The 19840-nt window shown below is 41.1% G+C and overlaps 2 protein-coding genes across 2 annotated transcripts; one reads left to right on the top strand and one right to left on the bottom strand.

Annotated features, from left to right (window-relative positions):
- Positions 1 to 927: 927 nt before the first annotated feature.
- Positions 928 to 7976, bottom strand: LOC130169273 (tetratricopeptide repeat protein 16-like). The gene is made up of 13 exons (XM_056375854.1): positions 7826 to 7976; positions 7065 to 7246; positions 6735 to 6825; positions 6492 to 6629; positions 6171 to 6271; positions 5731 to 5860; positions 4650 to 4864; positions 3992 to 4311; positions 3012 to 3152; positions 1968 to 2112; positions 1686 to 1851; positions 1357 to 1490; positions 928 to 1160 (listed from the first exon to the last, which is right to left on the bottom strand). The coding sequence occupies exons 1-13, from the start codon at positions 7856 to 7858 to the stop codon at positions 995 to 997; spliced, it is 1962 nt and encodes a 653-aa protein (XP_056231829.1). The 5' UTR covers positions 7859 to 7976; the 3' UTR covers positions 928 to 994.
- A 649-nt stretch (positions 7977 to 8625) lies between these two features.
- On the top strand, positions 8626 to 19730 carry slc2a8 (solute carrier family 2 member 8). The gene is made up of 10 exons (XM_056376522.1): positions 8626 to 9054; positions 9970 to 10132; positions 11101 to 11307; positions 11759 to 11858; positions 14890 to 15101; positions 15360 to 15509; positions 16425 to 16533; positions 16743 to 16886; positions 17215 to 17360; positions 17985 to 19730. Exons 1-10 carry the CDS (start codon positions 8960 to 8962, stop codon positions 18129 to 18131), a joined length of 1473 nt encoding a protein of 490 aa, XP_056232497.1. The 5' UTR covers positions 8626 to 8959; the 3' UTR covers positions 18132 to 19730.
- Positions 19731 to 19840: the final 110 nt, after the last annotated feature.

Here is a 19840-nt window from a genome sequence, read left to right as displayed (position 1 = left end):
TGGGAAATTCATTTACCACAGCAGAAAATAAACATCTATAGAATAAACATCTATGGAAATATACAACAAAAATATACCAAATATACACTAATAAATACAATATACACAATACACACGATATGCACATGAAAAAGTGCAAGTTTGCACATAGTCAGGAAGAGCAGGAGTTGTGGAGTCTGACAGCTGCTGGAATGAAGGACGTTGTGATCTGATTTAAATAGAAATATGTTGTTATAGTGCTGCAGGTGAGCTTGTAGGGCGGAGCTTCCTGGAGTAATGAGTGTGGTCCAGATGTTGGCTAATGGCTAATGTGCTAGCTCGTCATGTAACTCCATAGAACACACAGCAGAGGTTGTATAGCTACCTTAACACCTGGAAATGACGGGGTCTGCAATCCCCCTGCAAAACTGATGATGTTACATGTTCATAACAGCAAATACGTGTCTTTATGCAAATCTGACAAAGATACACAAGATTATGAAAGAGAAAAGGTGCAAATGACCTGTCAAGGATGGGATGTTGTTTCTGGGTTTTAAGTTTTAGTTAATGGGCCGATCAGACAGTATGAATGTTTCCTCCTGTCTCAGTCTGTCAGGTCAGTTAGTTGAGGTTTTTATTTATTTAATTATCTTTTAAGGGCTCAGTTATTTACCACAGTTGCTTGTTTACATTCATTTGTATTTCTCACACTCACTGGGTGAAATAAAACCTGTTCGTTTGAAACGTAAACATGCGCTCGCTTGTCTTTTGACTGCTTGTTCTCTAACAGGTTGTCATGTGATGAGGTCTGATGTTGTTCTGATGAGTGAAACGTGTCCTGCTCATGTAAATACACTGTGAGAGACGTTTTTAAGAACTGATTTTCTCTGGTAATTTTCTCTGAATAAGGGGACATGGACATGAAAAGTCGTAGTCCGACTTGTGTGATGATCTTTTAGGATTTTCCCATCGTTTATTTATTTATTTGGATCCCCGTTAGCCACCAAGCTAGCAGCTACTCCTGGGGTCTGCTCGGTACCTGCAGGAGGCTCTTCACCATGATCTCCATCTCCTGTTGGTTCATACACAGCTTCAGCTCCTCCCCTGCCTCAGGTGGGGCTTCTGATTGGCTCGCCGTGCTCTGATTGGTCAGAGTCATCTGTTGGAGCTTCTCACTCAGTCTGCGAAGACATTACAACACAAGACACACTTGTAGTAAAGTTTCCTCCGTTCAGCTTCTCAGTTGAAACCAGCTGGAAACGTGGTTGCGCAATTTCGTTTTAACATGTTAAACTTGCAGCACATCTGTCCTAAAACATCTGTCTGCTGCACCACAGTCAGTGCCAGGTGAGTCCCAGGCTTCAGGTGGGTGCTGACCTTTGTGGCTCAGAGCAGGAAGTGCAGGTCTGGATGGTGTCCATCAGCTGATCTCTGACAGCTTGTCCTCCTGGACTGGACAAAACATCAGAGACGCTGCAGCCAGGGAACAGACTCATGAGCATGGGCGGCAGCTGCACACACACACACACACACACACACACACACACACACACACACACACACACACACACACACACACACACACACACACACACAATTTACGACTATTTACTTATTAATTACTATTTATTTTAGTTATATTTATGGAAAGGTTGCAGGAAGCGTAGCCTCTCAGAAGTGTGAGGAGGGGGAGATGAAGCTCTGACCTCCTCGTTGGTGGGATCCAGGATCAGAACACAGATCAGGTCCTGTCGGGCTCCCTTCAGGTTCTGCAGCTTCCTGAAGGCCTTCGATCTCTTCTCGTAGTACTGAGCGGCTGAGGGGTCGTACTGGACGGCCAGAGAAAACATGTCAGCTGCTTCCTGGAAATGCCTGCACACACACACACACACACACACACACACACACAATTTTAGGACGTTTCTCTTTAGGTTTCTCTGCGTGGAAGTGTCCATGTGTGTGTTAGTGTGTGTTAGTGTGGTTCTGACCCGCCCTGGAAGCAGAAGGAACCCAGTGTGTTGTGGAGGACAGCGAGGCGCAGCCGGACAGCAGGGTCGCCAGGTCTCATCATCTCCTCAGCCTGCTGGTAGTCAACCAGAGCGTAACACCAGTCACCCTGCTTAAAGAAACAGTCTGACACACACACACACACACACACACATAAATAAATATATCTTTCCAACATAATAACAGTCCAAACAAAGATATTCAGTTTACAGTTTATCAAAAGGTGAAAATCAGTAAATCATTAGATATGAGAAGCTAGAACTCGTTAATGATCAATCTTTTATCAAAAATGTAGTTCATTTTCCGTCTGTCAACGAACCGATAAACCGACAAACAACAAAAACTTAAATCCAAAATAAATGTAATGAATGATTTATTATATTCAGACGGATGGAATCTCTTCACGCTGTGCAGCAGATCAGGTCTCAGCTCTGATTGACAGTTTCAGTGGCTCACCTCAAAGATTTTAGATAAGAGTCTTTGACGTCACTATCTCCCGCTGCATGAGGAAGAACAGTGGAGACAGTTTTATGAACTGGGTGTCTGTTATGACTCAGGGAACTCAAGTCACTGACACAAAGTTAGTTTTGGTTCAAAAAAATAAACCTGCAATTCTCACGTATGACAATAGGTGTCGCCAAAGATTACGAAACAGAGATCCTCCTGACTGCTGCTTTATTAAAACGTTCACCTCACCTGGTCGGTCATTTTCAGGATGTAACAACAACAAAGACAAACTTCACTTCTCTTTTCTATGAACAGGAAGTTGCAGAGTTCAGTTTGAAAAGGACGATGAGTGAGTTCTTGTTGATCCACAGTGAAAACTCAATGATTCTCTGAACGATTTCCTGAACAAAATGACTGTGTGTGCACAGAAAAGAGAGCGAGAGAGAGAGAGACACACACACACACACACACAACACACACACACACACACACACAATTTTAGGACGTTTCTCTTTAGGTTTCTCTGCGTGGAAGTGTCCATGTGTGTGTTAGTGTGTGTTAGTGTGGTTCTGACCCGCCCTGGAAGCAGAAGGAACCCAGTGTGTTGTGGAGGACAGCGAGGCGCAGCCGGACAGCAGGGTCGCCAGGTCTCATCATCTCCTCAGCCTGCTGGTAGTCAACCAGAGCGTAACACCAGTCACCCTGCTTAAAGAAACAGTCTGACACACACACACACACACACACACATAAATAAATATATCTTTCCAACATAATAACAGTCCAAACAAAGATATTCAGTTTACAGTTTATCAAAAGGTGAAAATCAGTAAATCATTAGATATGAGAAGCTAGAACTCGTTAATGATCAATCTTTTATCAAAAATGTAGTTCATTTTCCGTCCGTCAACGAACCGATAAACCGACAAACAACAAAAACTTAAATCCAAAATAAATGTAATGAATGATTTATTATATTCAGACGGATGGAATCTCTTCACGCTGTGCAGCAGATCAGGTCTCAGCTCTGATTGACAGTTTCAGTGGCTCACCTCAAAGATTTTAGATAAGAGTCTTTGACGTCACTATCTCCCGCTGCATGAGGAAGAACAGTGGAGACAGTTTTATGAACTGGGTGTCTGTTATGACTCAGGGAACTCAAGTCACTGACACAAAGTTAGTTTTGGTTCAAAAAAATAAACCTGCAATTCTCACGTATGACAATAGGTGTCGCCAAAGATTACGAAACAGAGATCCTCCTGACTGCTGCTTTATTAAAACGTTCACCTCACCTGGTCGGTCATTTTCAGGATGTAACAACAACAAAGACAAACTTCACTTCTCTTTTCTATGAACAGGAAGTTGCAGAGTTCAGTTTGAAAAGGACGATGAGTGAGTTCTTGTTGATCCACAGTGAAAACTCAATGATTCTCTGAACGATTTCCTGAACAAAATGACTGTGTGTGCACAGAAAAGAGAGCGAGAGAGAGAGAGACACACACACACACACACACACACACACACACACACACACACGGAGACCAGCTGTCCATCGCCTCACCTCCTCGGTTCAGGTACAGGCCTGCCTGGCTCTTCTCCTCCTCGATGGCCTTGTTGAGGAGCAGAGTGGCTTCGGCGTACTGCGCTCTGCTGAAGCACTGAACGGCAAAGTCATTGTAGGTGAGAACCAGCTGAAACTCCACCTGCTCTTCGAAGGAGCCTCGCTCGTCCCTCTTGTCCCTGGCCGCCTCCGCCTGACCTTTGACACCCTTCTCCGCCTCCCCCCTCTCCTCCCCCTCCCCCCCGTCGTTCAGCTCAACAGCCTGGATCAGATCCTCGATGGCGGCTGTGAAGTCTTTGAGACGTCGGTAGAGAATTCCTCTGATGGAACAGGATGAGACAGTAGATCTTCAATGGGAATGTTAATGGGAACATTTTTAATTTTGGTAATTAAAAACTGATTGATTGATTGATTGATTGATTCTTTGGTGATTCTTGTGGTTAGTAACAAAGAAAAACAACCATCTGCTGGTTACAGTCAAACAAACATCTGGACGTCAGTAAGAACTTTAAACTTATTATACTAGATAATGAGCTGATTATCTTTCAAGTAATCAATGAATCTTCTTTTGTCTATGCAGACTCATGACGAGACAGTGCAGGAAAACCGTGCAGGTTTCTTAGTTGGAGCTTGAGTGTCTCACCGGGGTCGGACTCACCTGAACAGGTAGAGGCGTGCGTCCCGGGGGCAGTTCTCCAGAGCGATGTTGATCATGCAGAGGGCTTCAGGCAGCTCGCCGCTCACAGCTCTGTCCACAGACTTCTGTCTGGCCTGTTCACCGGCTCGCTGCAGCTGCTGCAGCAGAGCTCCGGCCGCGGGACACGACGGGTTCAACGCCAGCGCCGACGTCACGTCTCGGTAACACTGTGACACCTGGAGAGAAAATTACACTTTAATAACAGACGTGACGTTTGTGGCGTCCTCAAATCTGATTTTGTAAAGTCTGACTCTCGTGGGTCATGAAAGTCACTGAAAGACAGAACATAAAAAATAGAAACAAACGTATTTGTGTTTCACAAAACAAGTGCTTGAAGGTATTAAGACAAAATATAAAAAAAAAACACTGGATAAACGAAAAAAACACTTTAATATGATTTAAAAAACAAAAAAAATTAAATATAACTCCATTTTTTAATTTAATTAATTAAAGAATAATTTTAAGATTTAAAAAAATACATTAAATAAAAAATAATACATTAAATAATACATTAAAACAAAACAAATTAATTAAATTAATGAAATAAAAAATTTTGAAAATAATTTAAAAATAAATAAATAAATAAATATTTAATTAATTAAATAATTAGTTAAAAGTTGTCCGTCTGTTAAAAGCTTTAGTGATGACTCTCACTTGTACGTCACTTTGGATAAAAGCCAAATGAGTGAATGTAAATGTGAATGATTGTGTGTTTACAGCAGGTGCAGTATCTCTAAGATACTGTTTGAAACACAGAGTGGGAACAAGATGTTCTTTAACCTAGTCTGTACCAACTCATTTTAAATATGTAGATGCACTGATTCATTTTCATTTTAAGATCTTTGTTTTTCAGCTGTGAAAATAATGAGAACTGTGTAAATGAGTTTAATCTTGACATTGTAAACATTTTGTTTTTCTTTTTCTGCAGCTTTTTTTTTTACCAGCAGGAGAAACTAAATATTATCTCATTCTAATCCTGTTGAGCTGCTTGATTCTGAGGTGTACAGTGTATATTCTGCTGGTTGGTCCCTGCAGCTGTAACCTGGTGGAGCTGCTGGTGCAGTCGGGCTCTGAGGATGTAAAGGTCAGAGGTGGGACCGTCTGACACCATCCAGTCGTTGACCAGCTGCAGACAGTCGGTGAGGTGACCTGCAGCTGTCAGACAGGCCAGGCTGGGATACAAGGCAGAGAATACATTAATGAACAAGGTGTGTGGGTTAGAAACAAAATGACAACCATAAAAAACAAACTGCAGAATGTAAATATCACATCTGGATGTTTGGCTGCTCTGCACACAGACTGTCCACGGTGAGAAAGCTGCTGTAATTTAGATCCATGTATTTATGCTCAAATATCTTACAACATATATAGTGTAAATCTGACATCATGTATCTACTGATGGTGAAAAGCAGAATCATTTTCTGAGACGGGTGTTAGTTAGTAAACCTGATCAAAAGTGCACAGCTTTAATCTAGATCTGACCTTCTGACTGCGTAGACCCTGCAGCCGGGCTTCACCTCAGCAGCTTTAGTGAACGCCTCCAGAGCCTCCAGGAAAAGACGTCGGTCAAACAAACACTGGCCCTGAGGACATCAGGAGACGGAAAGATCATCAATAACTTATTTAATGTTCAGGAATTTACCTGAGACTTCTCAAACTGCATATCATGGCGATATGGTGTTCTACTGAATCACATGTTTTCACATCTGTTGTCATGGTTTACAGTTACAGCTTTAACCACGTCTGATTTTCTTCTTCTTCAGTTGTGTTTTTCACTCTAAGTTGCTGAACAGAGACTCTAACCTGGAGGTAGTAGATGAAGGCCAGGCGGTCTCTGAAGGCTCCGGGCTCCAGGAGCCAGGCCTTCTTATAACAGGCTGCTGCTGACTGGAAGTCACACAGCTGCAGGTAGGCCTCCGCCTGACTCACATACAGCTGAGTCTGAAACACACAAGGACAGACAGTATCACACTGAGACACACAAACCTAGTGGAAAATCCTATCCTAGTTTTTACACAGGTGACTGTGTCTTAGATCGTGCAGCACCTGTTCAGGCTGCAGTGTGATGGCTCTGGAGAAGCAGATCACCGCCTTCTCATACTGGAACTTTCCCATCGCCTCTTTTCCATTTGTGTAGCTGCAAAGAAAATAAAAGTGTTATTCAACCCTGAAAAGGCATCAGCTGAATTTCATGTTGCAGCTTTACATACATTTTCAGCAAAGATCTCTCATGTTTGGTTTGCTGATATTTGTAACACAGATATGATCATTGCTTCTCTTTCAGAAAACATCACATTTAAGTAAAATACCACCAGATCAATTCTAAACACATAGCTGTACGATGTGTTTTTCTCTCATTTCATTCATGATTCTCACTGCTCTGCAGCCCTGCTCTGGATGATGAGGCTCCCCTGAAGGTCTGGTCTGTAAGGGCGTTTCTCTCCTGGCGCCAGAAAGATTTTACTGGAGCCAAAAAGCTGCTTGAAGGAGCTTTTTCTCCTGGCCTCATCCAGCTCCTCTTCTGACACCGCAGTGGGAAACAAACTCTGCTCCTCTGCCTGCTGGATTTAATATCAAAGATTTACTACCAAATACCAAAACATGTCAGTTTCCCTGAGGGATGCCACCTAACAAAAGAAGGAGGATTAGACTGACTTTGATTGGATGAAACAAACCATTTTTATTATGTTCGTTTTGGTTTTTTTGTTTGTTATGACGTTAGTAAGCTAACATTAAGCATCAGTTCCAATTTGAGAATTTATAACTCTTTTAGATTTAAAAATAATAACAATAATAATAATAATAATAATAATAATGAAGTAATAATAATACAACTACATTTTAAAAACCCTTGGAGAAAAAAAACGTTAAATTGAAATAAATTCATAAGGATTGTGGCTAAAAAGATAACAATCTCTCTTTACCGTTTTTTTCAAGGTAAACACATTTATTTGTCACATACACGCTTTACAAGACAATTACAGTGAAAAATGTTGCACCTATAATAAAATTATTATTACATTAATAATAACTTATATTACTGTATTTTGTACTGTTTTAACTTAGCTGGTGTTAGCTTGTAAACTAACTACAGAACTAAAAGCTGTACAAGTTTAACTGTTAGCTACTGGTTTTACCGTCTGGTCTTTTCTCTCCACGGAAGTTTCCATTGATTTCGTAAAACTGCTGAGCAACTTCTTTTCTTTTTCTTTTCACTTCGTTAGCATTTTTAGAACTTTGCACAATGTTAAATCTGGATGTCACCATGGAAACCTAGAGACCCCTTGAAACAAAGAGTTTCTACGTTGACGGAGAGACTTCCCTCCCGTCACTTCCGGCTCCGCTTCAATCCCGCCAGGATAGAGTCAAATCGTGTAATATTTACTGTCCGCAGCTGTTGTGGTGAAGTGTTGCAGTTTTAATGGAAACTTTAAAAATATGTTAATGAATTATCTCTATGATTCTGGTCATACAGTAACGTTTATTACTTGAAATGTCTTCAGTTTGGGGACACGCTACTGACGTTAGCTTCCGGTTCAGCAGCTAAGCTAAAACCCCAGTCACAATAGCGACCGATTATACGTTTTTGCACCTCTTATTGTTGTAAAATGGTATTAGAAACCCCAGCTAAAATTTAACAATGTTTCAAAATTGTGAAAGATTTGTGAACTGCTGAAAACAGAGAAAATATTTCTGAAATCTACACCTGGTTTAATGTGGTCGAGATGAGCAAAAAGCAGTGAAACACCGTTTTTTGTCTGTTTTCACAAACGGAATAAAGGTTTGCCTGAAAATGTGTTTCAAACTGTATGAAAACTTAACTTTTTACAACTATAAGTGGATGAAAATGATGGCGAATCAAACTTTCAATGTCATTTAAGTTTCCCTCAACTAACCGGAAGCTACGTGAAGACTTTTATTTTGAAAACGGCCAACCAGGAAACAGGAGGCACACTCAGTGATCAGCTGACTGAGGTGTTGACAAAGCAAGTTGACCGCCGGTTAAGGAAGCAAAACCCCTTGTGCGTTAGACTCGTAGGTTTCAGGCTGCTGGTCAGATCGTAAAGACTGAAATGTCCCATGTTTTCTTCGTGGCTTCCGGTGTTACTGTAGAGTTCCCGCGTCCGCCTGTGGTTCTGCACAGCTGCCACTTTGTGCAGCAGCTTCTGTCGATCTGGAGATTTGTCTAACCCGTGATCCATGTAAAAGGTGAAGAGGACAGAGGAGGTAAACACCGGGGAACGTCGCTGCTGCTGCTGCTGTCGGTCGCTATGGACATCCAGAGCGAGAGGAGACGGCTGCTGGATGCGGAGGGTGGAGATGAGGATCCTACAGGACTCATGTCTGAGCAGGATGCTTATCTGAGGTCAGTCCTCAAAAACAAAGGTGGATTGTTAAAGGGCCATTCCACAGGATATGTTCCCACTCTGAATGCAAATCAATTAGTAGACTCTTGAACTTGGTCAATCATAGTCAACATCAAGGCTGCATTCATTGTAATCTCATACATATCATCATGTGCAGGTAATCAGTCGACACAAAGCAGCTGCTGTACCATGCAGCAAAGATGTCACTCCTTCATGGTGATTTATTACACAGATCAAACCTTAAAAATGTCAGATTATAGTGAGTTTTGTCACATAAACAGTTCAAAGCCCAAATTTTCCAGGTAAAAAGAAGCTGGACTTAAAGCATATTTTGCTCGATAAATGATTTAATCATGACAGTTAATTTTGTCTTACTTAACTAATTGATTAGTTGTCAAAACTTTTTTTGTTTTTATTTTTTCATGCACAGCAGAAAGAAACTGAGGCCAGTGTCGCCTGGAACAGCTGGGGAATATATATCAACAATCTATAAATATACAACCTGCATTAGAAATGTTCAGCATAAAGGGAGAGTTTGTGTTATGGAGCTAAAACTTGAAAACACACAGGGACAGTCCTTTAAACGCTGAGTAGTCACACACTCCAAATACTGATTTTTCTACCACATTTATCAGTGTGTTGATGACGACACTGCCAAAACAATATGGATTAAACTGTGTTTATTAATAAGTCATGTTACTTTATTAATGTCCAATTTACTTTGATAAAACTACACTTGACTGTTTATTACATGCTTTTAATGATTAAAAACTACATTTTCTAAATGTCAGATTGTAGAGAACCTGCAGCGTTTGTACCTGAGTCACTCTATGTAAGCAGCTGTGATTGTGCATGACACGGTGACCTTTGACCTTCACCCCCCCCCCGCATTCTGTTCCTCTTTCTCTCCGCAGCAAAGTGAAGAACAGGAAGTTGTACCTGGCGACGTTTGCATCCGTTCTGGGTCCCATGAGCTTCGGCTTCGTGCTGGGCTACAGTTCTCCCGCCATCCCCGAGCTCACCAAGATCGCCGACCCGCGGCTGCGTCTGGACGACGTCCAGGCCTCCTGGTTTGGGGTACGATGCCGACTGTGATGATTTAATATCACATGCCTCAAAACAAAGCAGCGTTCAGACAGAGGGTTTTTACCTTTATCAGCAGTTTTACGTCATCACATGCTGCGCACACGGCAGGCTGGATTCACTTGAGTTCAGGACAGTGTAAAGACACAGTAACGAGCTCCAGTAGAAACAGAAGTCAAATGAGATAAAAATGAAAGATTTGGTTTAAGTTAAAAATGAGTTACTTATGTCTGAAGCTAAATATGGATTAGTTCCTGAAAAAGTGCAGAAATGAATTAAACCCAGAGCTCTGTGGATGATTGTGTCAGTAATGTTAAAGTCAATAAACATTTAATTGGGGGACTCATTAAGAAAGTACATGTATTTAGCTAAATCCAGGGTTTTAAATGCAAATTGAACAACTGGAAAACTTCCAGTGGTTTGTTTCTCTCAGGTGAATCAAAGGTACAAAAGGTTAACTGTAAAAAAAACAATAAAAACTAGAACCCAATCACAGACTTTCAAATTAAACTTTGTACTCTGCCTGACGTGAGTGAACATTTTCAGAAACCCGATATTACAACTTCCAGTTTCTGTGTCGGCTACATCTCCATGCCAACAGTGGTGGAGGCTCATGGGAATCGTAGGCGTTGGAGCCTTTTACAATGCCAGACTTTGTGTAAAAAAACAAAAAATAATTGGCAGATTAATGGATAATGAAAATAATCATCAGTTGCATCCATGAGATCTACAGATATCTTCAACTGTATGATCAGACGTTTGTTGATCAGTGTGTGACAGTGATGTTTTGAAGTTATAAACTGAAATGATCTTCACAGATGAACATGGCTGAAAGGTTTAGGTAGAAGAAGAAAAGGTCAATAATTCACAGTTCCTGTTCTTACTTTAAAATAACTGTGGATATTAAAAAGGTGGAATAGAGAGTGACGTTGCCTCCTGCGGCCGTGTGTTGTGATGTTCAGTCCATAGTGACGCTGGGGGCGGCGGCGGGCGGCCTGCTGGGCGGTTGGATGGTGGACAAGATCGGCAGGAAGCTCAGTCTGATGTTCTGCTCGCTGCCGTTCGTCTTCGGCTTCACCGTCATCATCGCGGCGCAGAACGTGTGGATGCTTTACCTCGGCAGGGTGCTCACCGGCCTCGCCAGCGGCGTCACGTCGCTGGTCGTCCCGGTAAGACGTTGGTCACCCTCTCTCAGTCCTTTCAGTGACCACAGGCTGTTTCACAGGAATATTGACATTTTCACGCTGATGTTTAAAGAAAAAGAAAAATCATCATTTTTTCAGTTGATTATAATCAGTTTAATTCAGTTGTTATTAATAAAGCAAAACATCCTCCGGTTTTAGTTTCTCACATGTAACTGAAAACATTAGAGTTTCAGGACATAATGTTCGGTGCCTCTTTTCTTTGCTTTTATTCACCAAACAATGAATCAGTTAATCAGTAAATAGGGAATGTAATCAACATTTTTAAATAATTAATTAACCAGTAATTCCAACGGACAAAAGATTATGTTTCCATGAATAAAAGCCTCGACTAAACCACCTGAACCATCATGAGACGGACTGTGATGTGGTGGTTTGTTCCTGCTGTGTAACGTTTGCTTCGTCTCTCCTCACACAGCTCTACATCTCTGAGATGGCACACGAGCGGGTCCGTGGGACACTGGGCTCCTGCGTGCAGCTGATGGTGGTGCTAGGCATCATGGGAGTTTATCTCGCAGGTATGTAAGCTCAGAGTTAGGTGAGTGTGGCGTCCTTAAATTTAAATCTCATTTTGTAGAGTGTGAGTCTCCAGGTCACTGACTGAAAGAAGAAAAACATCAGGCCAGATGTATTTGTGTTGCACATTTTAACAAGGCCTGTAGTTTTTAAGACAAGATATAAAAATAACACAAGATAATATAAAAAGACACAGAATTTAAAAAAACTCAGCTAAATTAAATAAAATTTAATTAATTAAAAAATGATTCAAAACATAAAAAAACCCTTTTATTTACAAATCTAAAACATTTAAAATAAATTACTAAAATAAAATAAAAGTTTAAAAATAATAAAAATGTAAATAAAAATAAATTGAAAAATTGAAGAAATAATAAGTTAATTTAATATAATCAATTAGATAAATAAAAAAAGATTTAAAAAATAATTAATTGAAAAAAAAAGAAAGAAATCTCTCTCCCTCACTGTAAGTCACTTTGGATAAAAGCGTCACATGAGTAAATGTAAATGTAAATAGAAGATAAACATAATTTAGAATAGAATACAGCAGATGAAACGACAGTGTGATGAGATTTGGTAGCAAACAGAAACGTTTGAAGTCCTGATGTAAAAGACCAGAAGAAGATTGTTCAGGTATGTGAAGATAAACAGATCAGACCTGACCATGAAAAGTTCCTCGAGTAAACGTCACAGAGTCACTGTCCTCTATGATGTAACTTTTATTTTACAACATCCGCCACTACAGCAGTAAAGCAGAGTGTCTTCTTATCTAAACTGTCTGGTTATCATCTGTATTGATCCGCTGTGTGAAGCTGTCAAACGTCCTGAGACAGCTCTGGATCAAAGGTTGTGAAGAAGAGATGACCACAACCTGGCCGTCATGTGATGTGCTCAGATTCCTCCGCCGCCTCTTCGACAGCAGCCTGAGTGAAAATAGCTGCTTCTCGCTAACCTTGTTAACTGCATGCCATTCAGGTTTTCTGGCGGGTCACGTGACGTAGGTTGTCTCGTGGTATTAAGGCACCATGGCACTGCAGTAGTGAATCACTCCATTCAGTTGTTGGTAGATATGGAGCTTGAATTGTGTTAAAAGTCTGTCGAAGGTCGTTGAAGCAAATTATGATATAAAACTATGAGGTTAAAGAATTAGGTGTTTAATCAGTTAGTCAATTGACAGAAAAATAATCAGCAACTTTCTTCTGTGTTTTATTTGAAGTGTTGCTCCATCAGAAGATATAAAAACCATCTCAGTGTAGTTTTACATCTCCTCTCTCAGGCTTCTCTCTGGAGCTCTAGTAACAACAGGTCGGTGAGCCAATCAGAAGAGAGGAGGCTCTGAGCCTCTCTTCTGATTGGCTGACTGTTTTCTGAGTGATCCAATAAAAATATAGCAGATTTCAGGTAAAAACACTCAGAGAAAACAAATCCTGTAAAGGTTTGGATGGTGGGTCCAGGTGGGCGGGGCTTGGTGACTGCTTTGTTGTGACATCACAAAGTTCCAGAAGTCCTGACGGCTGGTTTTAAGGCTCAGTTTCTGAATACAGGCTGTGTGCATTTCTCTGTGGACTGAGGCTTTGATACTTTCACAGTATTAATATAGAAGCTAGAGCTGATCTATAATCAAAAGAAGACAAACAGTGAAACACATGTCTGTTACTGTGCATCATTTGGGTGAAATGGCCCTTTAATATTTGATATTTATGTATTTAGTTGATTTCATATCAAGGCCAAATGAAAAAAGCATCACGTTACCAAATATATGATTTCATGAAGTAAAGATCTGTTTATAGTTTAAGACATTTTTAACTTTGTGTCTGAGTCACAATGAAGAGAAGTGAATCAGGAAGTGGAATAACTTAGAATGAGGAAATATGCTCCAGGAAATCTGATTTTCAGAGGAGAAATTGTTTAATAGCTTGCAAGCTAAACCTCCACCGCTTCACAAACGAGCTGCTGTTCAGCACAGAGGTGAACACCGTAGAAAATCCGCGGAACCGTCTGATCATCAGAAAATATATTTTTAGACTCGGCAGATGAAGACGTTCGTGAGGAGACGAGGACTCGACAAAGCTCCTCTCTGTCCTGCAGCGTTCAGCCGCTCATCAGATGAACTTTACAGTAACTCCTCCAAGGTGACTGAGATCATGGAGATAAAGAAGAAACGAGTAAAAGAGTATAAACACCACAGCTGTTGTGTCACCATCTGGACATTACTTACATCTTCCTCCTTTTATTATGGAGACAAATTAAATTTAAAGGGAAAAAAGTTGCTTTCAAAAGGTCAGGAACAGCAGCAAGTAGACAGATCCCTCTCAGGCTGTTAGAGGAACTATAATCATTAGCTTGGTTTGGATCTAACTGATATTTCCAGGCGCGTATCTGTACGTTATGCATATATGCACGTGACGGGACGCATTCCAGACAGAGCCGGTCTATTTTATATATTTGCATGAATTTGATTAATTCACAAACAATAATTAATACATGGAAATGTGTTTAAAAAAAATAGTGATTCCCATAGTGAGGCTACATTATTGAGTGCGTGGTCAGACACCACCTGCCATGCCTGCAGGGGCCACCAGGGGGCCTCGGACCACAGGTTGAAACCCCCAGTACATACAGTCCATAAGTGGGACAGGGAGCTGTGTTGCTGTTTTGTTTTTGTTGTGGTTTTTGTGTCAATATCTGAATGTGATTCAAACGCTGCTGTGTGATGGATAATTGACAGACTGAAGTTAATTAATAGTCTGTCCTAAACAGAGCTGAAATATTGATCAATTAATCGATTATGAAGTCGACAGAAATTTATTCTGCAGCAAATTTGATAAAAGACTAAGTTTTCTTAATCTTTTCTTACTCTTCTAACTCTTTGGCTCCAGCTTTTTAAGATGTTTTCTGGGTCTTTTTCACTTTTTTCATACCTTTTATTGATCAAATGATTAATCAGTTAATCAGTGACAGTCATCGTTAGTTGCAGCTGCAGGTCTGAGCATTAGAGCAGCAGTTGTGTGATCTTCGATCGGCGTCCTGCAGGTCTCTTCCTGGACTGGCGCTGGCTGGCGATCTGCAGCTCCATCCCGCCGACGCTGCTGATGGTCTGCATGTGCTTCATGCCAGAGACGCCTCGCTTCCTGCTGTCGCAGGGCAAGAGGCGGGAGGCCGAGGAGGCGCTGCGCTTCCTGCGAGGACCGGACGCCCCCGTCGAATGGGAGTGCGCTCGCATCGAGGACGCCTGTGAGGAGCAGGTGAGTCTGCGGTTGGTTGGTTGGCTGTGAGGCAGTGGGCGGTGTCACCACAGTAGATGCTGCAGAAAGCAGGAACTGAAATCAACCAGAAGATCCAGAATAAGACCGAAGATAACCCGACCTTCCTCTTCACTGTTGCTGCCGCTGGTGAAATGTTGACGTAAAAACCAAAAGTCAGGTCAAAGGATGGGACTGGTCTGCAGACAGGGAGACGTCTCCCTGACTGTATCTGATGACCACGACCTCTGTTTCTCTCAGGGCTCCAGTTTCCAGCTGTCCGACCTGAAGGACCCCGGCGTCTACAAGCCCCTGGTGATCGGCATCATGCTGATGATCTTTCAGCAGATGACGGGGATCAACGCCATCATGTTCTACGCTGAGAACATATTTGAACAAGCACATTTTAAGGTGAGGAGGGGGGAGGAGGGGCTTTAAAATGTTGTTTGCCCAGGGGAAATTAAAGGAGCAGCGTGTGGGATTCAGTGGCATCGAGTGGCCAGTTTGTAGATTGCAACCGAACGAATACCCCTCCCCCCACCCTCCCTTTTCCCAGCATGTCGAGGAACCTACGAAAGAGTGACAGTTTGTCCACTCTGGGCTACTGTAGAAACATGGCGGCAAAAAAGCACAACGATTCTCAGTCTCAGGTGATTCAACACTAATGAAAACATAATTCTGAATATTATATTTCTGCTGATAGATCCAACTACATCCTTCACACTGGCCCTTTAACACAGGACTGTCAGCTCTGTCTTTGTTCTCTCACTTTTATCTGATATTCTGTTCTGGTGTGATGAAATATTTTAGGATATAAAAAAATACGTTTTATATGTTTTTACTATAAATATAAACAATAAAATATGAGACATAAAGATGTGTTTTTTTTAAATGTTCAGTATTGTGTCTTGTTGAAATGATCAATGTGGGTGTGTTGTTGTTGACGTTGTTGATGTTGTTGATGTTGATGTTGTTGTTGATGTTGTTGTTGTTGTTGATGTTGTTGTTGTTGTTGATGTTGTTGTTGTTGATGTTGTTGTTGTTGTTGTTGTTGTTGATGTTGTTGTTGTTGATGTTGTTGATGTTGTTGTTGTTGTTGTTGTTGATGTTGATGTTGATGTTGTTGTTGATGTTGTTGTTGTTGTTGATGTTGTTGTTGTTGTTGATGTTGTTGTTGTTGTTGTTGATGTTGATGTTGTTGTTGATGTTGTTGTTGTTGTTGATGTTGTTGATGTTGTTGATGATGTTGTTGTTGTTGTTGTTGTTGTTGTTGTTGTTGTTGTTGTTGTTGATGTTGTTGATGTTGTTGTTGTTGTTGTTGTTCAGGAGAGCGACCTGGCCTCGGTGATCGTGGGTCTGATTCAGGTCGTCTTCACAGCTGTAGCGGCGCTGATCATGGACAAGGCCGGAAGGAAAGTCCTCCTCATTATTTCAGGTATTTTCAGTCACATTAGTATTTTAAACAAGTTTTATTTACATTTTTTTTTTTTTATTATAAAGTGAAAGAATCAAAAAACTGGCGGCTCCTCGTCTGTCAGCTGTTGACTCTGACATTCAGTGCAAACGGCTGTAAAAACCGTAAGAGGAATAAAATCATTCTGTCAGTTCAGCTCGTCTTTGTTTGTTCTCCCATTAATAATCAAGGCGTTGCCATGGCGATCAGCACGACAGCCTTCGGGGTTTACTTCTACCTGATGTCGCAACTTCACAGCACGGCCCCGCCGGGTGAGGAGCCCCACGCTGACCTGGCCTGGCTGGCCCTGGCCAGCATGGCCGTCTTCATCACAGGTGAGATGGAGGGGTCACACGCCAGAATCTGATCCAGCTGTGAACGTTCAGGTAGAGGCAAAATGATGCTTCCAGATGTGCAGTGAAATAATCACACCCCCCCCTCCTCTGTCCCTTTCTCCTGCACGTCTCATCTGCTGTGTGACCGTGTTCACAGCTGATGATTTTGCCTCTGATTCACTTTGTGTCTCGGTGATTCACAGAGCTAAATCTGCAAAGCCTCTAAACCCCCGAGAGGACTAAATAACTTTGACAAATGTAGGGCGACCGCGCTGCTGATGCTCATCGTCATGAATATATGGATTGTGAGTGTCGGTGTGGTCCTCAGGTTTCGCTCTGGGCTGGGGTCCGATCCCGTGGCTGATCATGTCGGAGGTTTTCCCCGTCAAAGTGAGAGGGTTTGCCGGCGCCGTCTGCGTCCTGACCAACTGGAGCATGGCGTTCCTCGTCACCAAGACCTTCCAGGACATGATGGTAAGTGCTCAACACCACGCTGATACGGGAGGTTTGTTGAGAATGAAGATTGAATTTGTTTTCTTTTCTTTCTATTTTTCCTTGTGATCATGGAGTATTAATTATGATATCAGAAATATTAAAAGTAGAGGCCACAGTCCTCGCTGCAGTCGGCCCCGGTTCGAGTCCCGCATCGGACGGCCCTTTACTGCACGTCATTCCCCCTCTCCTGTCTCTACTGTGCTGTCATAAAATCTGCTTATATCAGAGATCTTCACCATGATCTTGAGAAACATTAAGCACATGTCCTGCTCTGTCAGTGTCCATACAGCTTTGATTTGAATTAGGGCTGAATCAGTCTAAATGATCAATTCATTGATTGAAGTATAAAGAATCAGCAACAGTTTTTACAGTAATTCATTTAGTCGTTTAAGTCATTTATCATCAGAAAAGAAACAACCGACAAAACAATATATTATTATTATATTTTACAGCCTAAATAATTGAGTGAAAAACAAGAAATGATTTGAGGATTAATAAATAATCCTTAGTCGCAGCCGTCTCAGATGAACAGAGTGTGTGTGAGTGTATGTGTTTCAGTATCTGTTGTGAAACCGTGAGACCTTCCTCTGTGACTTCTTGCAGACGGCTCTAACCAGCGCCGGGACCTTCTGGTTGTTCGCCTGCACATGCATCCTCAATGTCCTCTTCACCATGGTCTTCATCCCAGAAACCAAGGGCAAGACACTGGAGCAAATCGAGGCCACGTTCAGAGGGACGTCAGGTCCATGAAAACACTTCATCATTTGTTGTTTTTGTCACAGAAACAGTTGAAGCTAATGCAGATTAATACAACAGCACCGCCATGAAGGTTGTAGTGTTCCGTCAGAGACTGTTGATTCAGCTGTTTTTGGAGGCTGGAGCTTGTGCTGCTGCGCCCCGAGGTCTTTCCAATGTTTTGTCTGTCCCATTTACATCAAATTGGCAACTGGGCGTAAACTACCTGTGTTTGCAGGAAGTCTGTCCTAAACCCTTCAGCATAAAAGAATTTGATAATCAGGCCATTAAATACAGTTTAAATCCTTTATGTTTAATATCAGCATCAAAACAAGGTCTCACTGTTGTAATTCATCTCCAAGTTCTTCTGTGCAGGTGCAGGTAACATTTCCTCAGGTGTTTGACAGTTTTAATATATGCACTACAACGTTGCAGAACGACATGACACTGGAGTTCATGGACATAGAAAAGGTTTTACTGTATGTGCACAGAGGTCTCTGTTCTCTGGGGTCTCAATTATTTTCTATAACAGAGCAAGATTTAACTTTTTGAGGTTTGAAAACTCTTTAAAGGTAATTGTAAAAAGGTTAATATTTCCATCTTTCAAAGAAAAAAGATTTAATTAATGGCATTATAATGGAATCTAATGGTGCAGAGCTTTTATTGTGAAAAAGATATTTCACACTTATCTTCTCATATCAGTGTGTTGTAGTTCCAGTTCTAAAGAGTTATAATTAAACACAACATCTGTCTTAATTCTTATATATCATTATGTTGAGCTTGTTGATTCGGAGATTTTTTTCTACTCTTAAAATATGTTTGGACTTTTTTTTTTTCCACTTTAATTCTCATTTGAAAACATGTTGTCAATGCTACGTCATGCAGAGAAGTGCAGGGGCCTCTAGAAACTATTTTGATTCAGTGCCAAACTAGAATTATAAGAATGATTTCAGTCATTGTTTCTGCAGAAACAAAACCAAATTTATTCTAAATGTTGAGTTGATCATGAAGTGACAAGTGTCTGCTGTTTACACTGACTGAGCTGACTGTTAATTAAACTGTGCAGTTTACATCATCACAGATATGAGGTGAAATTAAACAGATTATGTGATTTTATAAAAAAAATAAAAAAAATTTAATACTGTCATTTATAGAATTTAAAACTGCCAGCTGTAAACTCTCTGTGGGAAGAATATGGGTATGTTTTTGTAATAACTTCCTCTTCCGATATTCTTGTAAAGAAAATGTTTTATTATCTGACATGTACACACTTGGGATAGTGATGATATTTGATTTTATACTTAAGAAAAACTGACTTGTCTGTAGAAAACAGATCATCCAACTCTTTTTTTTTCTCTGATTTTATGGTGTTTGTTTTGTTATGAGTTCAGTGAAGCTATGAAATCGATAAATAATCCACTCTTTAACCCTTCTCAGGTGGCTTGGATGGTTGTAATACATATAATTTACACATTCACTCTGTGTTCGGTCTGAGGCGGATCAAATGAAGCTCTTTGTCCCAGTTTCTCCACTGAGTTTTTGTTCATTATCCTGGGGGGAAACTGAATTGTACCACAAAACGGTGTCCGTGAATAAAATCACTGCTGTTTTGAACATATTGTGTTATGCAGTATCTATCTATCTGTCTATGTATACTTTTTTGCAGTTTGAATTCTGAGTTTGCGCACTACAAGTTATATGACTTTTCAAATTAAGAGCCCTGT

The sequence above is a fragment of the Seriola aureovittata genome, chromosome 5 (assembly GCF_021018895.1).
Source record: "Seriola aureovittata isolate HTS-2021-v1 ecotype China chromosome 5, ASM2101889v1, whole genome shotgun sequence".
Taxonomy (NCBI): Eukaryota; Metazoa; Chordata; class Actinopteri; order Carangiformes; family Carangidae; genus Seriola; species Seriola aureovittata.
Note: the sequence above shows the minus strand (reverse complement) of the source record. Positions and strands in the feature narration are given on the sequence as shown.